The sequence below is a fragment of the Thunnus albacares genome, chromosome 9, assembly GCF_914725855.1.
Source record: "Thunnus albacares chromosome 9, fThuAlb1.1, whole genome shotgun sequence".
NCBI classification, from domain to species: domain Eukaryota; kingdom Metazoa; phylum Chordata; class Actinopteri; order Scombriformes; family Scombridae; genus Thunnus; species Thunnus albacares.
Window position 1 is genome coordinate 2,055,969 of NC_058114.1, and position 23,644 is coordinate 2,079,612.

The window sequence follows — 23,644 nt, forward strand, 5'->3', positions numbered from 1 at the left end:
GTTTTCGTTACCTTAGAATGAGTCCTTTATATCTACAGAGGGAACGGGTCCTCTTCCAGGGAGCCCGCCATGTTGCACTGCCATGTTTCTACAGTAGCCCAGAATGGACAAACCAAACACTGTCTCTAGAGAGGGTCTTTCACAAGTTTTTTTTGCCACCGTAGATTACACACTTGCAAGGGGAGGTGGGGGGTATTCAGTTGGTTGCAATCTGCAACTTCACCACTAGATGCCACTAAATTCTACACACTGGTCCTTAAATATATTTTTGATTCAAGCCTCTGAAGCTATTTAGAGAAGCGAAACCTAATTAGATTTGATGAGGACTCTCAAAAAGATTCAGATTCAATAAACTGATTCAGATTTTATGAAACGTTAGTGAACCCCAACAGTCCCCGGACAGCCAGTGGTTGGCTTGGTGTATCAGGGCTTTCAGCTCCAGCGACTGCAACACTTCAACAAGCTTCAGTCCAAAATACTGAATGTTATCAGCCTCCGTTATCACAAAGGTCAAAGGTCTCAGCACCTAAAACTGACGGGAATGGAAATAAAGAAGCTTGTAAAACAAAACAAAACAAAAGAACAAAACCCTAAACTGTCAGAACTCATGCTGATAGATAGTGTCATTGCTCTTCAACTGTGGAAGTGGAGAGATATATTTATTATAACTTTTATAATAAATAAGAGTCAGATTTATCTGATAGAGATTCTGTATTGTACAGAGTTTTATATGTGAGATAAAGACGGAAACTAATGTACAAACATACCGTTTGTACAGTTCAGTTCATGTGTTGCTCTCAGGGCTCCTGGACTCAGGAACGACTTTCCAGTTTATTCTTGCTGTATATCGCTTTATTCTATTGTGCTTTTGTCTGGGTATGAAATCTTCTCCTTCTTGCTTTTTAAATATTTTTTATGCCAGCAATGCTAAAAATGTTTTTAATCACGTGCAAGCCGTTTCTGCTGCTGCATTCATTGACATTATTTGGCCAGTTGAGGGCAGCAGAACGAGTCGTAGATTATTATGAAATATGCTGATGGTTTTTATTGTGATCAGATGGTGATCATTGTTTAAATGTGTTGATTCAGTTTTTCTAAAGCTGATGATACTGAAGCTTTCTGCCGCATTATTGACTGCTTAGGCTCTTTTTCTTTCTTTTTTTTTATTTTAGATTAGTAAATAAATTCAATGCATAATCAAAATCTTCCCATAAATGATGTAAAATCTTTATGATTACTTATTCTTTTTCAATTACTGAAAAATATTTAACTCCCCAATAGTGAAGTAAAAGAGATTACAGTGATTTGAAGTGTATGTATATATGGGAACTAAAAAATTAGTTAATTAATTAGTTATTATGGTAAGATTTGAATATTTCTGTGTGTTTTGTCAGCTTTGCTTGCTTATTATGTATATCCTTTTGATTTTATTACCTGCTGGTAAATAAAATGATTTACGCTGGCTGTCTCAGTGGTCTCTTATTGTAACTTAACTCAGGTCAAAAAATCAATGTGCAATCATTTAGGGGAGAACGGGGTTTGTAGTCACACTTTTTACTTTCATTTGAATCCCTCAAAAACTGTATCCTTAATAGATTCCCTTTCAATGTGTGATGGAAGCCTAAAGTGTCAGGTAGGAATGGAGTGATCTTACTCTCATTAAGCTTATTCTGTTCAAAAGACGGACTGTAAAATACGTGTTGTGCACTTATGACAACCATCCCCATCACGATGTTGTGGAAACTGCCTTCCCATGATCAAACAAATGTGCCAGTGAGTGTGCAAAGATGACATTATGTCAATAAGAGCCAGTTCCCAGGGATGCTTGAAAGAAGGCTACTCAGTGATGTAACATTTTGGTTCTCTGTGTAAGATGATTAGGCCCATTTTATTTTCAGAAAAGGTGAAAGATGCTGAGACAGTTTTATTTCAAGTATGATCTATAAGATAAATCATACTTGGATTATTACCAAAGTGTCAAGGTCACTAATGAACTCAGCAATAATCACCAAATAGTTGAATATGATTAAAAAATGAGGTGGTGTCTGGAAAATAAGTTCCACAATAGGAGGGTTATGAGAAGTATATAAAATCATGTTTTATAATATTGCATTAGTTTTTTTATCATGGGATCAGGGCCTCAGTTTGCTTTGTATTGCTCATTATGCACAGTAAACCTATTCACACTGAACTCACACTTTTACCACGACAATGAGGTTGGTAGTACATATGTTAGTTTAGTATAATATGACCTCTTTAAATGTTCTGCCCTGGAAACCAACTTATTTAGACTTATTTAGATTTAACAGTCAGTCGGTAGTCTGTTTCATAGCCGTTGTGGTGAGTTCTGTGTTTGCTGACGCCGGATTAATTTCAGAGGTGTGTGTGTGTGTGTGTGTGTGTGTGTGTGTGTGTGTGTGTGTGTGTGTGTGTGTGTGTGTGTGTGTGTGTGTTTGTTTGTTAAGGCCTTTTCATATTTTCCGCGATTAGCGTCCGCGGACAGCTGTGTCTGCCCTGGAAACCAACTTATTTAGACTTGTGTTTGCTTTGTGTTAGTTTCAGTTTTAGATGGACTTATTTTAAATACAAGGACGCATCGCTTCGTGTGATGATCTCTGCAGACAGAGAAAGTAACAGCAGAGCAGCAGGATGAAAGCAGTGTTTTATCCTGCTGCACATGTTAACAGCCGATTGTGATAGAGGAAATGGGAAGCCTCAGCCAGTCTGAACTTGGAAACAGTTCAGCCTCACTTACAGACACTCAAGGAGGCGATAACCCCACCCACCCTCCATAAGATGAGGGGGGGGGGGGGGGGGTGGAGGTGGATGGAGCTCGCTGACATACAGAGTCATCACCAGACTGAAACGCTTCTTCCTCTTCTTCTTCTTCTTCTTCTTCTTCTTCCCGAGGTGAGTTACTTTTTCCCGCTGTGTTTGTCGATGAATATCTAGATTTTTAATGATAAGTTATTTTTAAAAAAGAAAGCATAATGGGTCTCTACTTTTACGTATCGTTGCCAACTACTTTCCAGGGGAAGTTGCTACAGGCAGGTTGATTTGTTCCTAAAAGTTGCTAAATAACGTTGCTACGTTTATTGAGCCGCTGCTGGACACGAGGTTTTCAGCGCTTGTAGGCTACTCTTTACCAGTCTCTCTAATTTCTTTAGTATCAAATAATCCCCGGACTGCCCTGATATGTTTCCTGTCAACCCAGGATCCCCGACGTGACTGTACTATTAGTAAAGAGGTCTATGCTTGATATCTCTCCCCTTTTTTTCTAATCTCTCCCTTTGTTATAGACCCAAAGAACAACTCAACTCAACCCTGAACATCATTCTGTCCCACTTATAACTCTGTAACACATTAACTCTTTTCTAGCATAAACTAAATAACTGTGACATTAGGTTTAAACAGTACTTTTTTCTTCTTCAACAACTATCCGCCCTCACTGCAAAACACACTCAATGCAACCTCTACAGATATAATTTAACAGTCAGTCGGTAGTCTGTTTCATAGCCGTTGTGGTGAGTTCTGTGTTTGCTGACGCCGGATTAATTTCAGAGGTGTGTGTGTGTGTGTGTGTGTGTGTGTGTGTGTGTGTGTGTGTGTGTGTGTGTGTGTGTGTGTGTGTTTGTTTGTTAAGGCCTTTTCATATTTTCCGCGATTAGCGTCCGCGGACAGCTGTGGACTAGTAAACATGATTGAAGCATGATAATGTGAATATTACAAACCGCTGTAAAGTGTTTATCTAATCAGCGTTTAAACAAAATAATCTGTTACTCCAACCGGACTGTTGGATCATGTTTCCACTTAAAACAACACACTCTCACCAACACAGCCGCTTATTGTTTTACACAGGACTGTTTTCACCAAGGGCGAAATCTTCAGTCAGACATGGGGGGTAGCAAGAGGATTTTGGGTTTTAGGCTTATCTTGGACTTTTTTGCTGCTTTATTGTAAATAATCCCACTTAATAAACCTGGAATCTGTGTATGACAGCCGACCTCTTTACATACAGTCCATGGTGTAAAATAGACGTGTAGCAGAACACATAACATTACCGTCAGATCCTCAGTGATCTTTTTAATGAAGTTACCGTTGCTGTGCGTTAATTCGCACATCATTCTCCCAATTTAAAGACGCGCTTATCGTTTTAGCTGCTTTGTGTTGCTGAAGGTGTTTAATAAAGTCAAAGGAAACAATCTGATACACAACCAGCTGTGAACAACAAACAGAACTTAAGTGCTGAAGTTTCTGCAACGTAAAATTCAGACATTAATCTGACAAGTTTCAGGCCTGCTTATTAGTAGAGTATTTATGCGAAATAATAGAGAAGCAAAAGACGCAAAATGCATGGAAGTTGGTTTGTGATTGTGGAGAGCTCTGTGTGTGCACCTCTGCTAATTAAAGACGCGCAATTTGAGGCCTTTGTGCTCTTTTATGGACTAGTTTCTGTGCTGAAATATGGAGAAAAGCATGAAACACTGTACTTTCTTACGCTAGGTCTAAAAACTGTTTGCTGAACTCACCTTCATTCTCAGTTCCAGTGTTTATGATCAGTCCTGGTTAAGCTGCCATCTCTCTCTCTCTCTCTCTCTCTGTCTCTCTGTCTCTCTCTCTCTCTCTCTGTCTCTCTGTCTCTCTGTCTCTCTCTCTCTCTCTCTGTCTGTCTCTCTCTGCAGATGTCTTTAAGTTGTCTTCGAGCCACTGACCCAAACATCACAAATGTGATTAAGCTGTATGATGATGAAAGTCACAGCGGCCACCTCTGGTTTGGAAACAGTGCACTCCCTGACTGCTCCTCCACCTCCCCACCTTCACCCTCCAGCTGTGTGGTGTGTCTGCAGCAGGTCATATACACTGTGTGCTCCGACCTGCTGCCGACTGTGAAGCTGGTGATGGAGGCTCCAGGTCAACAAATAAACATCATAAAGAGCGGTAAGACCTGAAGTATCACCTTTTTTATTTCCTTTTTTACTAAACTCTCATGTTCATACACATCTGAGCAGCAGAGCAGAGATAAAATATCCTACAGACGACATGAAAATTCTTGTAAATGTGCAAATACTGACACGTTCAAAGGTTTTCTGGCAGCCAGAGCAGCTCTTTGATTGCTAGACTGAAACCAGGGATTCTGCAGCATTCACAAAAATTAAATGCATAAAAGACTTTTGAGACTGTAAGTGTGGCTCCGTCTTTTTCTTGAAAATGCCCACTTCTTCATTTCAACTGTTTACTGAAAAACTTCTTCAAATAAGAAAATGAAACATGGCAGCAAAAACATTAAACATACTACAAAAAGCACCGTCAAACAACTAAACTAACAAGCACAGTAATAACTGCACAATAACTGCAGTCATTATTGGTCCTAATTAAGCATAATGCAACTTTATTTCTATAGCATAATTCATGAATAAAATGCAACACAAGGTGTAAAATACAGGCAAAGAATCACAACATTTACAATAAAAAAGTATAATAAAGATATAATGTTAAATTTAAAAGAAAGGACAAGACTAGGAAGACATAAAATAACTATTATGTAAAACACTTTAGGAGAAAGAAATGGTTAAAAATATTGTTATTTTTTTAAGATTCTGTTTAAAAGTGTTGTTTATGTGACTACTAAAAACAATATCTGTTTTATCACAGAGTGCCCTGGACTTCTTGGTGATGGTAAGTGTCTTTAAATCTCTGTTTGTCATCAGTGAAGGACTGCTGGGCAGAGTCAGTCATCTTAACAATAAACACTCTTCTCTTTCTTTCAGCCACAGTTCAAAATGGCGACTCTTCAGGAAGCAGCCAAGGTCAGCAAGCATGATAGTGATTTCTGAAACATGTATTTCACAACACATGACCAATGATTGTTGAAAATCAACATCTGCTGTCAACTTGTTATGAAAAGCAGAAGCCACATTAAACACATTAAAGAGCCAAAAAAAAAAACCTACTCTTCAATGCTGACTCATGTTACAACCTCTGTTCTATTAATAACTTCCTATTAATACAGAAATTAGATTAAGACTTTTTCGATCACTTCTAAGCTATTTTTGGTTCAGCTATGTCTTATATTCTCATGTAAATTTAGTTAGAAATTGGTTGTCTTATCTTGTAGGACTATAAATCTCAACGTCAGGACATGGTTAGCCTAGCTTAGCATACAGACTGGAAGAAGATGTAAAAATACACCTACCAACACCTCCAACACTCACCAAATAACATATAATATAAGAGGGAAATATTGTACTTTCTACTCCACTACATTTATTTGACAGCTTTAGTTACTTTTCAGATGAAGATTTGACACAATGGATAATATAACAAGCTTGTAAAATACAACACATTGTTAAAGATGAAACCAGTGGTTTCCAACCTTTTTGGCTTTTGACGTCTTACAAAAAGCAGTGTGCAGTCCAAAAACTGAAAACAGATTTGTGTATCAGAACTTTGTTTTTTCTTCTTTCCTATTATATATTTCATTTCAGATATTTCAGTACAAAAACTCCAGAACTTAGAAATTGGTTTTCTTATCTTTTAGGAATATGGATCTCAAAGTCAGGACATGGTTAGCCTAGCTTAGCATACAGACTGGAAGAGGATGTAAAAAATACACCTACCAACACCTCCAAAACTCACCAAATAACATATAATGTTATATATTGTTTGTATAATCCAGTGGTGGAAAGTAACATTTACTCAAGTACTGTACTTAAGTACAATTTTGAGGTACTTTACTTTACTTGAGTATTTCCATGTGATGCTACTTTCTACATTTCAGAGGGAAATATTGTACTTTCTACTCCACTACATTTATTTGACAGCTTTAGTTACTTTTCAGATGAAGATTTGACACAATGGATAATATAACAAGCTTTTAAAATACAACACATTGTGAAAGATGAAACCAGTGGTTTCCAACCTTTTTGTCTTTTTCAATGAATGTTCAAATGATCCAATATTTCAGCAAAAATCAAAGATTAGAGAAAAAGTCCAAAAACTGAAAACAGATTTGTGTATCAGAACTTTGTTTTTTCTTCTTTCCTATTATATATTTCATTTCAGATATTTCAGTACAAAAACTCCAGAACTCTGTACATAAACAGCATTTCTATTAATATGAGAGGTGACACCTTTGTTGAGGAACCTTAAACTTGAGGATAAAAAGTTGTGATGTCCAGATGGAGACACTGGTGGAAGTGTTCATTAGAGATTTCTTCACTGTATTTATTATTGAAAAGTTTGATTTTACAATTATTCTGCTGGAGGTTTGATAAGACGACTTCAGCTGGTTCAGTTTTGTGCTTCTTCTTCATGTTCTGGGGATAGTTTTGGTCAAAATGGGTGTTTTACGTTAGCTCACCACTCTTCACTGTGGCTGCTGTTTCATTGCAAATTAAGCTCAATAGTCTTCCCTCGGGCCAAATGAACATGTATTTCTCAGTCCACTCATCCTTAAACACAGTTTTCACTGTTTCTTTTTTGTGTCGGCTAGTTTTAAACAAGCCATCAGGTGACTTTATACTCTTTCAGACGTGCTTGTGACGGCAGATTAGCAGCAGCGCTGCACAGCCATTTCTATCACTTTCCAACACCAACAAGCCAACATTCACACTCACTTTTAAGTCTGAACCAAAGAGGAGGACGTTGTCATCTCTTTAAGCTGCACCAGTGAGCCATGTGGCTGATGAGGCTAAAAAAAAAAAACAACAGCTCCTACTGAACTCTTTTAACTCCTACTTTCACTCAAGGGATGATTAATAACACTGAAACATTTACAGTTGTGGTTGCTGCTCATGTTTGGGTGTCAGGACATTTCCTTTTTCATTTCTCTCTTTCTTCTGTATCTGTTAGATACTTGGGAATGGTGGCTGATCCTCATCCCCATCCTCCTCCTCATAATTGGCTTGGTGGTTTACGGTTTATGGAAGAAATATCGCAAAACCTCTGAACGCTTGACAAGGTGAGACGGAGTTTGAACCTTAAAGAATAAGTCTGGGGATTTTCTGTATGTTTCTATTTGTCAACACATCTCATGTGCAGAACCCAAACCAACAATCAATTGTAGAACTGAAACAAACAGTTATTTTCATTATAGATTAATCTGCCATTTTTTCTCGATTAATCAATTAATTGTTAAGTCTATGAAATGTTAAAAATAGTGAGTTTCTCAGAGGCCACAGTGATGTCTTCAATTAGCCTGTTTTGTCTGACTTTAAAATATTAAGATATTCAATTACATATCACATATGACAAAAAACAGCAAATCTTAGAACCATCAACCAACCAGTTTGGCATTTTTGCTTTAAAAATAAAACGGTTAATCAACTATTAAAATAGCTGCTGTTTAATTTTCTGACTCAATTAATCGAATCATTGCAGCTCTAACAAACTGATCTGGTATTGTGAGTGTATCAAAGCCTGGTATATCTTATTCCTTTGTGCGGTAGACCTTCGTTGTTCAAAAACCATTAAAAACACGTCAGTGAGCCACACCGCTGCACTGGGTGACATGTTCCTTCATTATGAAGAGTTTGGTCACGTTAGTTTGTTTAGAAACGGCTCCAAAGACTAATAACAGTGATCACATTTTTAGTCTCTAGAGAGTAGTTCTGTGTAAGACAGATGCCACCGAGCATGTGCATGAACAAGGTTCTTTCTGTTTACAGCTTCACTAGCTTGTTGTGCTACGTATCACAACCTCTTGACTTTTTACTGAAGTTCTTTGACAAATTGAAAATTTAGCACAAAGTCAAGAAGTTTTGATAAGTGGCTAAAGAGGATAGATAAATTGGATAGAGGATAAATTGTAACATGACTGCAGCTTTGGTTGCATGTTTGACTTTTCTTGTTTTTAAATTCTGGTTTTCGTTTATGGATTATAATATCGTAATTATCTTGCAGGTTAACGTATAGACAATCTCCTCTGAACATTATTGTTCCCCTCTGCTTTATCTTCATGACCACATCAATCTGAATGAATTGTAAGTTAATGTTTCACCTCCTTTGTGTCCACAGAGCAGAAGAAGAAGAAGCCATCCACCTGAGACGACTTGAGATGGACCGTGATGCTGAAGCTGCCGTTTAAAAGTCCACCCTCTACACCTTTACACAGGAGTGCATGTTTTTTAGGTTTATTTTAAAAGCAATATCAATTGGATTTTTTATGCATCAACCTGTATTTATATATAAACAAATATTTTTTACATAGACAGAATTTGGCTAAATGTGGCATAATTTGAAATATATAACATATAAACTGTCATTTTTTATATAGAGATAATTTGAAATGTGGAATAATGTGAAATATCAGTATATCTGTTACTTAAAGATTGTATGTTGATGTGAAATCTGAAATCAACTTTATTGTTGTGACTGAATTTGAATTTTCCATCCATTTAAATAAAATCAGACTCAGTGTCAGTCAGTTAAGTTAAATTCATTATTTCTATTTGACCCATTTGAAAATTAAATGAAATATGACTGTTAGTTGTTTTTTATTACCGTGTTATATATTTAAACATTCAAATATATCAACACATTTTCCGTTAACACTTATACAAACATCAATCACACATACTTGTTCATACTGTAGATGCCTCCCTGCACTGGACCGGCAGTCAGGCTCTCCTGATCTCATCCAGCTTCCATCTGGATGCAGCTTAAGTTATAAGGGACTTAATATAACAGCTAACATCAGCTTCTGTGTCGCTGTCCATGGTGCTGACTGCTGGACTCTGATACAGTGTGTCTGCCACCACTAGTGTCTTGCTAAGTTCATACTCAGCAGTGGAATTAAATCTCATCAGCCTGAGGAGCAATCTTTGGCACCTGATTAGTACTGTGTCCAGGTCTTTGGTGTCCATTAAGGGGACCAGGGGTTTGTGGTCAGTTATCAGTTTGAAACGATCCATGCCACTTAGATATTTGCCTAAGTGTTTGCATGCCCAGACTCATAGCATGACCCTGTGCTTGTGAGCTTTCTTGAGCAGTAAGCAACAGATTTCCAACAATCCACATGTTGTTGAAGAAGCACTCCTCCTATCCAATAGCTACTTGCATCTGCTGATCCCGCCGTTGGTCTGTTTGGGTCATCATATACCGGTGCTGTTTGTTGGGGCCGGCAGACCTGCTTTCACCTTGACTTTCTCTGGGTCTGACTGTACATCTCTTTCATTCACCACATGTCCCAGGAAGTGTAGCTGCTGTTGTCTGAAGTGACATTTGTGTTTGTTCAACTTTAATCCAGCTCTCTCTGTCCTTTCCAGAACTTTCTCCATTCGTGCATCATGCTCCTGCATGCTGACTTCTCTTTATGTTGTGTCTTTCCACATCTTGTACATCTTCCCTCACTATAGGCATATTGGCCTTCTGTTTTATTTCCCCAGGTTTGTTTTGATCTCTTTTTTCTGTCATAATTCCCTGTTCTGTGTGTCCCTCTCCCAGACTGCTGTTTATCTCTTATATACTGTGTGAGGGCTCCCCCTGCTGGCTCATTTGTTGCTCCACATCCTCTGCTTGTCTGACTGTTTGTATATCTACATCTTTTTATGAGCTACAGTTTCTTTGATTACTCTTTATCACAGAATCCCACAACTAGTCTGTCTCTGATGTCTTTCTTACTTTTCTCCCCAAATTCACAGTTCTCTGAAAGTTCATATAATGCACATATAAAGTTCTCAACTTTCTCATCTGGTTTCTGTGTCTGCTGATGAAACTGGGCTCTCTCATGTATTCTACTCCTGCTTCATTTAAGGCTGATTGAGAGTGAAGATGTTATCTTAGAAAAAACCGCATCAAACAGCATTTGTGTTAAACCACCACCTACACTGTATGTGTTTGTGAAGAACAAATCTGTTATAGTCAAATCTGGTAAAGTTGTTGAATTAAAACACACATTAAAAGTTCATTTCTGGTTAGTTAATTAGACTTAATTTCAGCACCAGTCACTGTTTAAATAGCATTGTGCTGTTAAATATGTTTGTAGGTTGAATGCTGGCGTATACAAATCTGGCCTTAGTCTTCTGTCAGGAAAACTGCAGCAATCCAGGAGTTCAGTCAACGATCTTTAATAATGTCCCACAGGAGTAAAGGTAGATGTGTACATTGAGTCCTGTATCCAATAAGGATAAACAGCCGATCATCAAGTTGTGATGATAACTTGTGACTGCTACAAAAAGCAGTGTGTAGTCGGGGTCACATTTCACATGTCTATGAGTTGTTAACAGCTCCACCAAATAGTGATTTTTCCCTCTAAACTTCTCACATGCTTTCATTTCAAGAAATGTTCAAATGATCCAATATTTCAGCAAAAATCAAAGATTAGAGAAAAAGTCCAAAAACTGAAAACAGATTTGTGTATCAGAACTTTGTTTTTCCCTCTTTCCTATTGTCTGCACAACCTGTTCTGCCAGTCCATTCCTGGATGGGTGGTGCAGGCTGGATGTGATGTGCTGAAAGTCATACTCCTGACTAAATTTCTTGAGGGTTTCACATGAAAATTGTAGTCTGTTATGTGAGCAGACTGTGTCAGGAATCCCATACCTGGCAAAGGTAGCCTTCAACTTCGTCACCACTTGGTCTGCTGTAGTAATGGGTAATTCCAGTATCTCAAGATAGTGGGAGTAATAATCACAAACTATCAAATAGTCCTTCCCTATGTGTTCAACCAAGTCCATCCCAACCCTCTTCCAGGGCCTGTCTGGTAAAGAGGTTGGGTTTAGTGGTTCTTTTCTCTGTGCTCTCGTATTTTCACAATAGAACTCATGTCTCTCCAGTCTTTGTTTCAAATCAGCTGATAGGCCTGGCCACCACACCGATGCTTGTGCCCTCTCTCTACATCTGGAGAGTCCCTGGTGCCCCTCATGGATTTTGCTTAGTATCTCCTCTCTCATTGATCGAGGTATAACTATGTGGCTTCCCATAGTGACTAACCTACCACTCTCTGAGAGCTCACCTCTGTAGTGGTAATAGTCTTTTGCTGAGAGTGTAGATGGCTAGAGTGGTCTGGCCATCCATTTCTTATCAGGTTTACTACTGCTTGGAGTTCACTGTCAGATAGTGAGGCTCTCCTGATCTCATCCAGCTTCCATCTGGATGCAGCTTAAGTTATAAGGGACTTAACATAACAGCTAACATCAGCCTCTGTGTCGCTGTCCATGGTGCTGACTGCTGGACTCTGATACAGCGTGTCTGCCACCACTAGTGTCTTGCTAAGTTCATACTCAGCAGTGGAATTAAATCTCATCAGCCTGAGGAGCAATCTTTGGCACCTGATTAGTACTGTGTCCAGGTCTTTGGTGTCCATTAAGGGGACCAGGGGTTTGTGGTCAGTTATCAGTTTGAAACGATCCATGCCACTTAGATATTTGCCTAAGTGTTTGCATGCCCATGACCCTGCGCTTGTGAGCTTTCTTGAGCAGTAAGCAACGGGTTTCCATGTTGTTGAAGAAGCTGCTTGCATCTGCTGATCCTGCCGTTGGTCTGTTAGGGTCATCATATGCTAGTACTGTTTTTCAACCTAGGGGTCGGGGCCCTCCAAAGGGTCAGCAGATAAATCTGAGAGGTCGTTAGATGATTAATGGGAGAGGAGAGAAGAAAAAACAAAGTTCTGATACACAAATCTGTTTTCAGTTTTTGGACTTTTTTTCTAATCTTTGATTTTTGCTGAAATATTGGATCATTTGAACATTCATTGAAATGAAAGCATGTGGGAAGTTTAGAGGGAAAAATCACCATCTGGTGGAGCTGTTAACAACTCATAGACATGTGAAATGTGACCCCGACTACACACTGCTTTTTGTAAGACGTCAAAAGACAAAAAGGTTGGAAACCACTGGTTTCATCTTTAACAATGTGTTGTATTTTAAAAGCTTGTTATATTATCCATTGTGTCAAATCTTCATCTGAAAAGTAACTAAAGCTGTCAAATAAATGTAGTGGAGTAGAAAGTACAATATTTCCCTCTGAAATGTAGAAAGTAGCATCACATGGAAATACTCAAGTAAAGCACACGTACCTCAAAATTGTACTTCAGTACTGTACTTGAGTAAATGGACTTAGTTACTTTCCACCACTGGTTTTCACAGACATACCAATGATGGAAAACCAGTAGGGACAATAAGGCCTACCATTAATGAATTCAATTCAATGTTGTTGTTTTTTTTTAACTTTTAAGACCTACAGATACTCTGTGAAACTTTTCTCAATGATGATAATAATAATAATATTAATAATAATACAATTTATTTCTATAGCACAACTCATGAATAATATGTAACACAAGGTGTAAAATAAAGGCAAGAATCATAACATTTACAATAAAAAAGGATAATAAGGATATAATTAAAAATTTAAAGTTAAAGTTAAATTTAAAAGACAAGACAAGGAAGACATGAAATAACTGTTATGTAAAAACACTTTAGGAGAAAGAAATGCTTAAAAATATTATTGTTTTTAAGATTCTGTTTAAAAGTGTTGTTTATGTGACTACTAAAAACAATATCTGTTTTATCACAGAGTGCCCTGGACATCTTGGTGATGGTAAGTGTCTTTAAATCTCTGTTTGTCATCAGTGAAGGACTGCTGGGCAGAGTCAGACATCTTAACAATAAACACTCTTGTCTTTCTTTCAGCCACAGTTCAAAATGGCGACTCTTCAGGAAGCAACCGAGGTGAGCAGTTTGACTTGAGCGGTGATAGTGACATTGTTTCTGAAACATGTATTTCTCAAAACTCTGTACATAAACAGCATTTCTATTAATATGAGAGGTGACACCTTTGTTGAATGGTGGCTGATCCTCATCCTCCTCATCATCGGTGCCCTGGTGGTTTACTGCATAGGGAAGAAATACTGCAAAACCTCTGAATGCTTGAGAAGGTGAGACGAAGTTTGAACCTTAAAGAATAAGTCTGGTGATTTTCTATGTTTCTATTTGTCAACAGATCTCATGTGCAGAACCAAACCAACAATGAATTGTAGAACTGAAACAAACACTTATTTTCATTAGAGATCTGCCAATTTATTTCTTGATTAGTTAGTCAGAACTGCTCTCCTGAGAGTGAAAATGTGATCGCTCACAAAAATTGAACTGAGAGCTAATTATACAATAATTAGAGGATAAATGATTACATGACTGCAGCTTTGGTCGCAAGTTTCTTGTTTTTAAATTCTGGTTTTCATTTATGGATTATATTGTAATTTTCTTGCAGGTTAATGTATAGACAATCTCCTCTGAACTTTGTTTCCCCCTGCTTTATTTTCATGACCACATCAATTTGAATGAATTGTAGGTTAATGTTTCACCTCTTTTGTGTCCACAGAGTGAGAGAACAAGAAGCCATCTAAAGAGTAGAAGAAGAAGAAGAAGAAGAAGAAGAAGAAGAAGAAGAAGAAGAAGAAGAAGAAGAAGAAGAAGAAGAAGCCGTCCACCCAAGACGACAGGGTTAGGGTTATATAGGCTTTTTATTCTTACTCATCAAACGTGTCTGGAATTAGATTTCTTATGCCAAAACCTATCCTTAGATGGATAATCATAATATATATTAACAACTGATATTTTTTTTATATAGAGAGAATTCGAAAAGTGGAATAATGTAAAATACTGGTACATTTATGATATTTAAATAATGTATGATGATGTGAAATGTGAAATCAACTTTATTGTTATAAGTGAATTTTCCATCCATTTAAATGAAGCTGAGCGAAAGTTCAGTCAGGAATCTTTTGCATGCTCAGGTCTGTAGTATTTTTTTCCAAACCATCTTTCATTCCCATCCCTCACACATGCTCACTTATAATTTCCTTGCTGTCATTCCCCTTGGCATCAATTAAGACATCAGCTGTTCACATCAGCTGGTCACATCTAACCAATAGCACAGCGACATGCCTTAATTGTCAGTCTGTCATATTGCAGCTTTCTTTTTAAACATGTTTTCTCCCTCTCTGCCTTAAGTGCTTTCATGGTGCAGTTTTGCATGCCCCACCACCTCCCTATCACCGCCCAGTCTTCACAGATTCATCAGTGCATCACATCATCAACTTCATCAGCCTTATCAGTCTCAACAGAAGTCATCATTCACCACCACCAGTGTCCACCAGGGGATTTATCTCCCTACTGCTCTCTTTACAGTCTGATTGCCAAAGACTTTTGACAATCCCTAACCTCAATATCATCTGTAAAATAAACTATTATTTTTGCTTCATTCACTTGTCTCTCCTGATTGAAATAAAGTCAGGCTCAATGTCAGTCAGTGAAGTTCAATTCATTATTTTCATTTGGCACATTTGAAAATTAAATGTCAAACTTAATTTGACATGACTGTGAGTTGGTGTCGTTATATATTTAAATATTGAAATATTGAAATATATCCAGACCTTTTCTGGTAACACTTATACAAAACCAAAAGAACAAACATCAATCACATATAGTTTACATACAGTAGAATATAGTACATCAAACAGCAGAAGACAATTATTGTGTAGTTGTGTCTCTTCATTAAAATCAGTGTGTAGTTACAAGAAAGTGGTAACAAAAAAGAAGCCAACATGGCTAACCAGGCAGGTAGGCGGCTAACAGCTAGGGAAAGCTACCCAACATACAACAAAGCATAAAAGAGTGAAATGCCATCTTCTTCCTTCCATCTGAATCCCATTAAAGTCCCCAAAAGTGAAGCCAAAACATCTGGATCGCCCCCTGGTGGCTGGCTGCAGTATAGGTCATAAATCCCACCTCCTCCATGTTAGCAGATGGCTCTTAAGCCAGGGGGCCAAGAGGGCGTGTCCAGTGGGCTGTCTTCCAACCACCCAACACTACTGCACAGACTCTGGCTCCAAATGACGCCACACAAGCAAGATGGCAGCTCCCAGAAAGTAGATATTTTGACTTCACCTTTGATTAGTGGAGTTAATGGTTTGAAGACACAGAAAGATACTCTGCTTTAAATAATGATTGAGTAGTTGCAGTAGGTGCATTTCCATCCACCTGTTTTTATGCGTGTTATCAATTTGCGTTCAGCGTTATCAACGCTGAAAATTTGAAAAAAAAACTTGAAATATCGCAAAAAAGTTTTTATGTTTGGGACAGGTGGAAAAGTTGGTGTGTCAATAAAAGGTAAATGCAACTAAGTTCAATGGAAACAGATTCAGTGAATAAATGCAGACATACACAAATCACATGATTTAAATGTCACTCAAGCTTCTGCTCCTCCTCCTCTTTATTTTATTTAAACATATTCATTGGGCTACCGCTGTTTTTATTGCACCATGAAGACCAACTGCAGAGAGAGTTTGTCAGGGCCAGGAACTAAAGGAAATACTCTAACTTACCATCCAGCACCATAAACTGCTAAGAAACCACAACAATGTTTTTGTCTTTTATGACTCAGGGCCTCAGGGCCCTGAGTCATAAAAGACGTGTTTTTGAATGGAATGCTGCTGGAATGGAAGTCCTCAGAGACTCACTGCCATGAGTCACTGGGAGCTATAGAAACAACAACAACAAGCGTCAGAGTCACTCTGGGTTCAGATGGAGGTTGTATGAGTGTGAGGTTCAAAAGCACTTCAGCCAACTTCACAAACATACAGAACCAGAGCTGAAGCATCATCAGCCGAAGCCCCCCCCCCCCCCCCCCCCCTTCCTGACTCCTCCTGCCTGGTCTGTCTGGACCATCAGGACAAAGTGGAACAACTATTGATTTAGTGTGTCATTAAATGTTTTCAGTGAGGTGTATTATATGGCATTGTGACTGTTTCTCACTTATTCATGAAACCCGTCCTTTCTTCTAATGTCATTTTTCCAATTTTTTAGATGTAATCCCTGCTGCGACCCTTCATAGGAACTAGTCATGTTTATAGTTGTTCCTAGGAGCCACACGTAAACAATTTTTTAAAAATCCTGTATTTTTGATGGGCTTTTTGACGTGAACATAACCTGTTGTCACAACAGAACAATACCACACATTTAAAGTTGATAACTCTAGTTGACTTATCTGACTTCTGAACCTCCACTACTAGAATGAGTGCTTCAGTTTGAGAGTTTAACTGGCCTCTGTGGTTAAAATGGGCAACGTGAGAGTCAGTCTGGGTTCAAGTGGAGGTTGTATGAGTGTGAGGTTCAAAAGCAGTTCAGCCAACTTCACTAACATTCAGAACCAGAGCTGAAGCATCATCCTGTCAGCTATAATTCAGACCAGTTTTACAGAATTATAAAAAAAACTTTTGATCATTTATCTCCTGTTTCTACAGATGGAGTTCAGTTGTTTCAACTCATCTTATCCACTCGCAATGAAAACCACTCTGCTGTATGACGACAGCGTTTCTGAAGGTTATCTGTGGAAGAGAGGTGATCGGGACACATCAGTTTTCTTGTCAGGTATCATGAATGTGTGACAGACAGTAGTGGAGGAAGTATTCAGGTTATCTTAAAGTTCTCCTCCACTCAAAAATGTCAAAATACACTGAATAATATATTGATAAGTAAAACACAGCTGCGTGTGATTAATTGCTTGATCCCAACTGTAGTCTGAATATAATTTAGAAAACGTGCTCGTGGACATTATACATTTGAAAAGCATGGCATGTGGAGTAAAGCTCTTAAATAACACAGTATTGACGAGCAATTCATGACAAAGAGGTCCAAGTGCGGGTGCCCAGCTGTATTTTACTATACAATATATACAAAAGGAAGGAGATTGACTGTAAATCATTAAGTCCAAGCCTTCAGTACTGTGTTGTGGGTAGAATATTACCACTTGTATTACTCATCCTGTGGCTCGGTGCTTATTTTTTATCAATATATTATTTAGCGTATTTTGACAGTATTGTCTGAGTTAGATCGTCACTGTTTAAAAGTATTTCTTTGTCATAATGTGTAGTGTCGTGGGGGGCTGCAGTGTAGTGGTCAATATGTCCGTAGCCTCGAGAAAAACGTCTCGATATACAGTACTGTGTAAAAGTTTTAGGCACTTTAGATGTTTAGATTCATATCCATAACACAATACCATCAGATAGGTGTCTGAACGGTTCCAAATTCATTCTGCAGCATGACAACAACCCCAAACATACAGCCAGAGACATAAAGAACTATTTTCAGCGACAAGAAGAACAAGGAGTCCTGCAACAGATGGTTTGGCCCCCACAGAGCCCTGATCCCAACATCATGGAGTCAGTCTGGGACTACATGAAGAGAAAGAAGAAATGAGACAGCTTAAATCCACAGACGTCGTCGGTCTGCGACACGGACGTGACTATGAGAGGAAGTCACATCGCGCGAGAACCGGATGGCAGAAATGTGGCGGTGTTTTGGTTAGACAGAAGCAAGACGGCGCCGCCTGGTGGACGGCGTCTCGCACTCACCCACTTCTGTGAAAAACACATGTGTCTGATGGCAGATAAGGAAAGACAAAGCGAAGCTTTATCCGACGTTATCTGACCATCAGATGTGCAAAAGATGTCGGTGCGTGTATGGGTGTGTGCGCGCGCGTGTATGTGTTAGTCAGAAGAGAGAAGGAAGAAGGAGAGAAAGCGATTGTGAGAGGAAGAACAGCGGTTCCTTTGTCCACAGACAGTGCGCATACAGACGGCAGTCTGTAATGCACGTTGTCTGGTTTCTGACCGACAAAGCAACTTACTTTCTGACTCACAATGGCACAAACACAGCAGTAGTCCCGAGCGGGACGAACGCAAAACAGTCTAGCGTGGTGAACACAACTAAACAGGCAGCAAACTTAAAATACTCCTAAGAGTAAAGTATGAAAAATGGACTCGGTGGTCCGTCAACAGCACAACAAACAATAGCAAAAGCTAAGAGCTAAATGCTAAGCAACAGCAACTGATGCTGATAAGAACACACAACTAACACTGCCTCTGCCCAGACTTATGCCTCTTACTTGGGTCGCTTCAGAAAGGGAGCAGGGTGTGTGTGTAATCCGTCGTTATGTCCGGCTTTGTCCTGGGCTTGGATGCAGACGGTGGCCGTTCTCGCACGGTCGGCGAAAAGCACGGCAGCTGGCTCTCGGCGGCGTGGCGGAGAGAACAGCAGAGTCGACTCGGTGAAGAAGCGTTCTCTCTCGGATCCGGGAATGTGCTCGGGTGAACACGGGTGAAGTCTCGTCTCGTCCGGCGAGGGGAGTCTTCGATGAGGGGAAAACACGTGCGTGGGGTACCCCCTTTAGTCAGCTGACTCACAGAGGAACAGAAGTTACCCCTAGCTCGGTGACATGGGAAAGGCGTGTGCTTCAGGGCACGTTCAGTTTTTAAAGGGGCGGTGATGTCATGGCTGCATCATCAGGACGCTCCGCTGTGCAGGAGCGTCTCCGCCAATGAGACTGTATGTTGACTGCTCCCTACTGAGGTGTGAAAATCGCAAAGCATCCTTGGAAATGGAGTTTGCAATGGACTCCCATTGTCTAAGCAGCATTTTTGTGGTCTGCCTCTGCTAACAGAGGCAGACCACAGCTGCTGCTGTTAGGTATGAAAACCAGTAGCTTGAAAACCAGTTGCGACATAGTGGCATAAACACTCTCTGCATCTGTTTAGGAGAACCATGGAAATCTGAGTCCTTGGGTGGCTTGAACGCAGACCTAAACACAACCAGACCGTACTCAACCACAGATTCACCAGCTAAGCAAAACACCATTAATCAGAACAACAGAAAGTCAAATGAAAGGAGGAGCAGCGCTTCACTCCACCCCGCTGTATAAGTAACACTACACATCAAGGACCCACACAGTGCAGCAGTGTCCCACCAACTTTCATACAAAGGTGAGTAAAATGTCTCTTTATTTAACTTAAAATTGAAGCCTCTGGTTAAAAAACATTTGAAAGTGATGCAGTTTGCAGAGATAAATGTTTCTTGTCAGGTGGGACATTTAGGAGGAGAAACATGTTAAAATGTGATTTATAACAGTTTAGAATAATCAGTGTTTTATTAAACTCACTAACATGACATAGTTAAGTATTGTAAATATTAAAATGTTAAATGAAAAAATATGGTTAACTTCTCTTTTTTTTGTTTTTCATCCTGTTTGTCCAGATGGAGTTCAGTTGTTTCAGCTCATCTGATCCACGTGCCGTGAACGCCGACCAGCTGTATGATTTCAACGTTGTTAAAGGCAATCTGTGGATGAGAGGTGGTCAGGACATCCCTCTCCCCCGCTGTTCCTCCATCTCTCCTCTGGACGGCCGCTGCCTGGTCTGTCTGGAGCAGAAAGTCTACGCTGTCTGCCGTAACCTGATGGCTGGTGTGAAAATGGTGATGGAGGCTGAAGGACACAACATCGAAATCTCAGAGAGCGGTAAGAAGCCTGAAAGTTTTATTCCAATAAGAAATGTCTTGGTGTCTATTCAGTATTGGCTTTTTTTATTATTCTTTTTTTTATAGATTTTGAACCAGGTGAAGTGACAGATAAGATTTTACTTGAGTTCATGACAACTAAACTCATTAAGTGCAATAAAACCTTTGCGAGTAAAAAGCCAATCAGCACTTTGTTCACTGCAGCCTCACAGCAGTGATAACATGATGAGCTGCGCTGCTGCTGGCAGAGAGAAAACTGTCTGTAAAGTCTCTCTGTGGTCAGTTCTGGTTACTTTTATGGCTTCTGACTGAATCTCTGGTATTAGTTTCGTTTCTCTCCTGTGTTCCTGTTTTAGCTTTCAGATTTCTGCCTTATTTTACTGTTTCCTGACTAACCATGAGCTCTTTTTTATTACAGAATGCCCAAAACCTCCCTCTGATGGTAAGTGTCATTTATATTTATTCTCTTGCAGTTTTCTTATCAGGTAGCATGAATGTGTCAAAGACAGTAGTGGAAGAAATATTCAGGTCCAAAGTCTGACAATAATAGGCGGGTCTATGAGCAGGATTTCTGATATCAGAACCAGTTTGGAGCCAGTCGTGGTCTAGTATGCAACCTGCACAAGTATGATGATGAAACTTGAAGCCTCCGGTGCACAAACACTGATAATGAACTTTACAGTGAAGTAAGAGACATCTGGTGTTTAGCAGTTCAGCTTTTAAAAAGGTAATTATACTGTTATTTGTTGAAAAACCAAATCAGACACACATTATTGTTCCCAGCAGAGTATTTTATGTGTTAATACATGTCTGGAGGGGATCTTTAAGTAAAAGTAATAAAAATACTCCTGATTATAACACAATGGATCAGTAGCTGGTCGAGTGTTTCAGCTTTTATGAAATCAAGTCATCCGTGGCTTCTGTTCATCAGATTTATTACTTAACATTTGGTAAATAAATGTCAATATTTAAAAGATCAAAACAAGCCTGAAGTGGGACACAGCTGATTGAAGGTCAGTCCACCTTAAGTGAACCTGGTCAGATAAGGCTAATGCGTTGTAGCTAACTTCGGGGCTAACACCCTTCAATAGACGAATATTTTCTTCTTTCCTATTATATATTTCATTTCAGATATTTCAGTACAAAAACTCCAGAACTCTGTACATAAACAGCATTTCTATTAATATGAGAGGTGACACCTTTGTTGAGGAACCTTAAACTTGAGGATAAAAAGTTGTGATGTCCAGATGGAGACACTGGTGGAAGTGTTCATTAGAGATTTCTTCACTGTATTTATTATTGAAAAGTTTGATTTTACAATTATTCTGCTGGAAGTTTGATAAGACGACTTCAGCTGGTTCAGTTTTGTGCTTCTTCTTCATGTTCTGGGGATAGTTTTGGTCAAAATGGGTGTTTTATGTTAGCTCACCACTCTTCACTGTGGCTGCTCTTTCATTGCAAATTAAGCTGAATGGTCTTCCCTCAGGCAAAATGAACATGTATTTCTCAGTCCACTCATCCTTAAACACAGTTTTCACTGTTTCTTTTTTGTGTCGGCTAGTTTTAAACAAGCCATCAGGTGACTTTATACTCCTTCAGACGTGCTTGTGACGGCAGATTAGCAGCAGTGCTGCACGGCCATTTCTATCACTTTCCAACACCAACAAGCCAACATTCACACTCACTTTTAAGTCTGAACCAAAGAGGAGGACGTTGTCATCTCTTTAAGCTGCACCAGTGAGCCATGTGGCTGATGAGGCTAAAAAAAAAAACAACAGCTCCTACTGAACTCTTTTAACTCCTACTTTCACTCAAGGGATGATTAATAACACTGAAACATTTACAGTTGTGGTTGCTGCTCATGTTTGGGTGTCAGGACATTTCCTTTTTCATTTCTCTCTTTCTTCTGTATCTGTTAGATACTTGGGAATGGTGGCTGATCCTCATCCCCATCCTCCTCCTCATAATTGTTGCCCTGGTGGTTTACGGTTTATGGAAGAAATATCGCAAAACCTCTGAACGCTTGACAAGGTGAGACGGAGTTTGAACCTTTAAGAATAAGTCTGGGGATTTTCTGTATGTTTCTATTTGTCAACACATCTCATATGCAGAACCAAACTAACAATCAATTGTAGAACTGAAACAAACAGTTATTTTCATTATAGATTAATCTGCCATTTTTTCTCAATTAATCAATTAATTGTTAAGTCTATGAAATGTTAAAAATAGTGAGTTTCTCAGAGGCCACAGTGATGTCTTCAATTAGCCTGTTTTGTCTGACTTTAAATCATTAAGATATTCAATTACATATCACATATGACAAAAACATGTACAGTGGCGTCTACTGTACAAGGAACTGCTCTCCTGAGAGTGAAAAAGTGATCGCTGACGAATACTGAACCGAGAACTAATTATACAATAATTAGAGGATAAATTGTAACATGACTGCAGCTTTGGTTGCATGTTTCACTTTTCTTGTTTTTAAATTCTGGTTTTCGTTTATGGATTATAACATCGTAATTATCTTGCAGGTTAACGTATAGACAATCTCCTCTGAACATTATTGTTTCCCTCTGCTTTATCTTCATGACCACATCAATCTGAATGAATTGTAGGTTAATGTTTCACCTCCTTTGTGTCCACAGAGCAGAAGAAGAAGAAGCCATCCACCTGAGACGACTTGAGATGGACCGTGATGCTGAAGCTGCCGTTTAAAAGTCCACCCTCTACACCTCTACACAGGAGTGGATGTTTTTTAGGTTTATTTTGAAAGCAATATGCGTGTTCTTTAACTGTTAAATAACAATTTAAATGGCTTGAAATGGATTTTTTATGCATCAACCTGTATTTATATATAAACAAATATTTTTTTACATGGACAGAATTTGGCTAAATGTGGAATAATTTGAAATATATAACATATAAACTGTCATTTTTTATATAGAGATAATTTGAAATGTGGAATAATGTGAAATATCAGTATATCTGTTACTTAAAGATTGTATGTTGATGTGAAATCTGAAATCAACTTTATTGTTGTGACTGAATTTGAATTTTCCATCCATTTAAATAAAATCAGGCTCAGTGTCAGTCAGTTAAGTTAAATTCATTATTTCTATTTGACCCATTTGAAAATTAAATGAAACATGACTGTTTGTTGGTTTTTATTACCGTGTTATATATTTAAACATTCAAATATATCAACACATTTTCCGTTAACACTTATACAAACATCAATCACACATACCTGTTCATACTGTAGATGCCTCCCTGCACTGGACCGGCAGTCCCCCCCTCAGCAGACTCTGACTGAGCCGGACCAGCACCAAAACTCAGACCCCGGGGGAGGGTCT

The 23,644-nt window shown here is 38.9% G+C and overlaps 1 protein-coding gene across 3 annotated transcripts; it reads left to right on the forward strand.

Moving 5' to 3' along the window:
- Positions 1 to 2,802: 2,802 nt before the first annotated feature.
- LOC122989328 lies at positions 2,803 to 23,436 on the forward strand. 3 transcript variants are annotated; one of them, XM_044362142.1, is made up of 7 exons: positions 2,803 to 2,910; positions 4,683 to 4,938; positions 5,653 to 5,676; positions 5,769 to 5,807; positions 7,852 to 7,960; positions 9,016 to 9,129; positions 23,051 to 23,436. In XM_044362142.1, the coding sequence occupies exons 1-6, from the start codon at positions 2,827 to 2,829 to the stop codon at positions 9,083 to 9,085; spliced, it is 582 nt and encodes a 193-aa protein (XP_044218077.1). In that variant the 5' UTR covers positions 2,803 to 2,826; the 3' UTR covers positions 9,086 to 9,129; positions 23,051 to 23,436. The 3 variants fall into 3 exon arrangements, with proteins under 3 accessions (XP_044218077.1, XP_044218075.1, XP_044218076.1); XM_044362140.1 differs by lacking the exons at positions 5,769 to 5,807; positions 7,852 to 7,960; positions 9,016 to 9,129 and adding exons at positions 13,516 to 13,539; positions 13,632 to 13,670; positions 22,211 to 22,322 and having other exon boundaries at positions 22,937 to 23,436; XM_044362141.1 differs by lacking the exons at positions 7,852 to 7,960; positions 9,016 to 9,129 and adding an exon at positions 22,211 to 22,322 and having other exon boundaries at positions 22,937 to 23,434.
- The last annotated feature ends 208 nt before the right edge of the window (positions 23,437 to 23,644 follow it).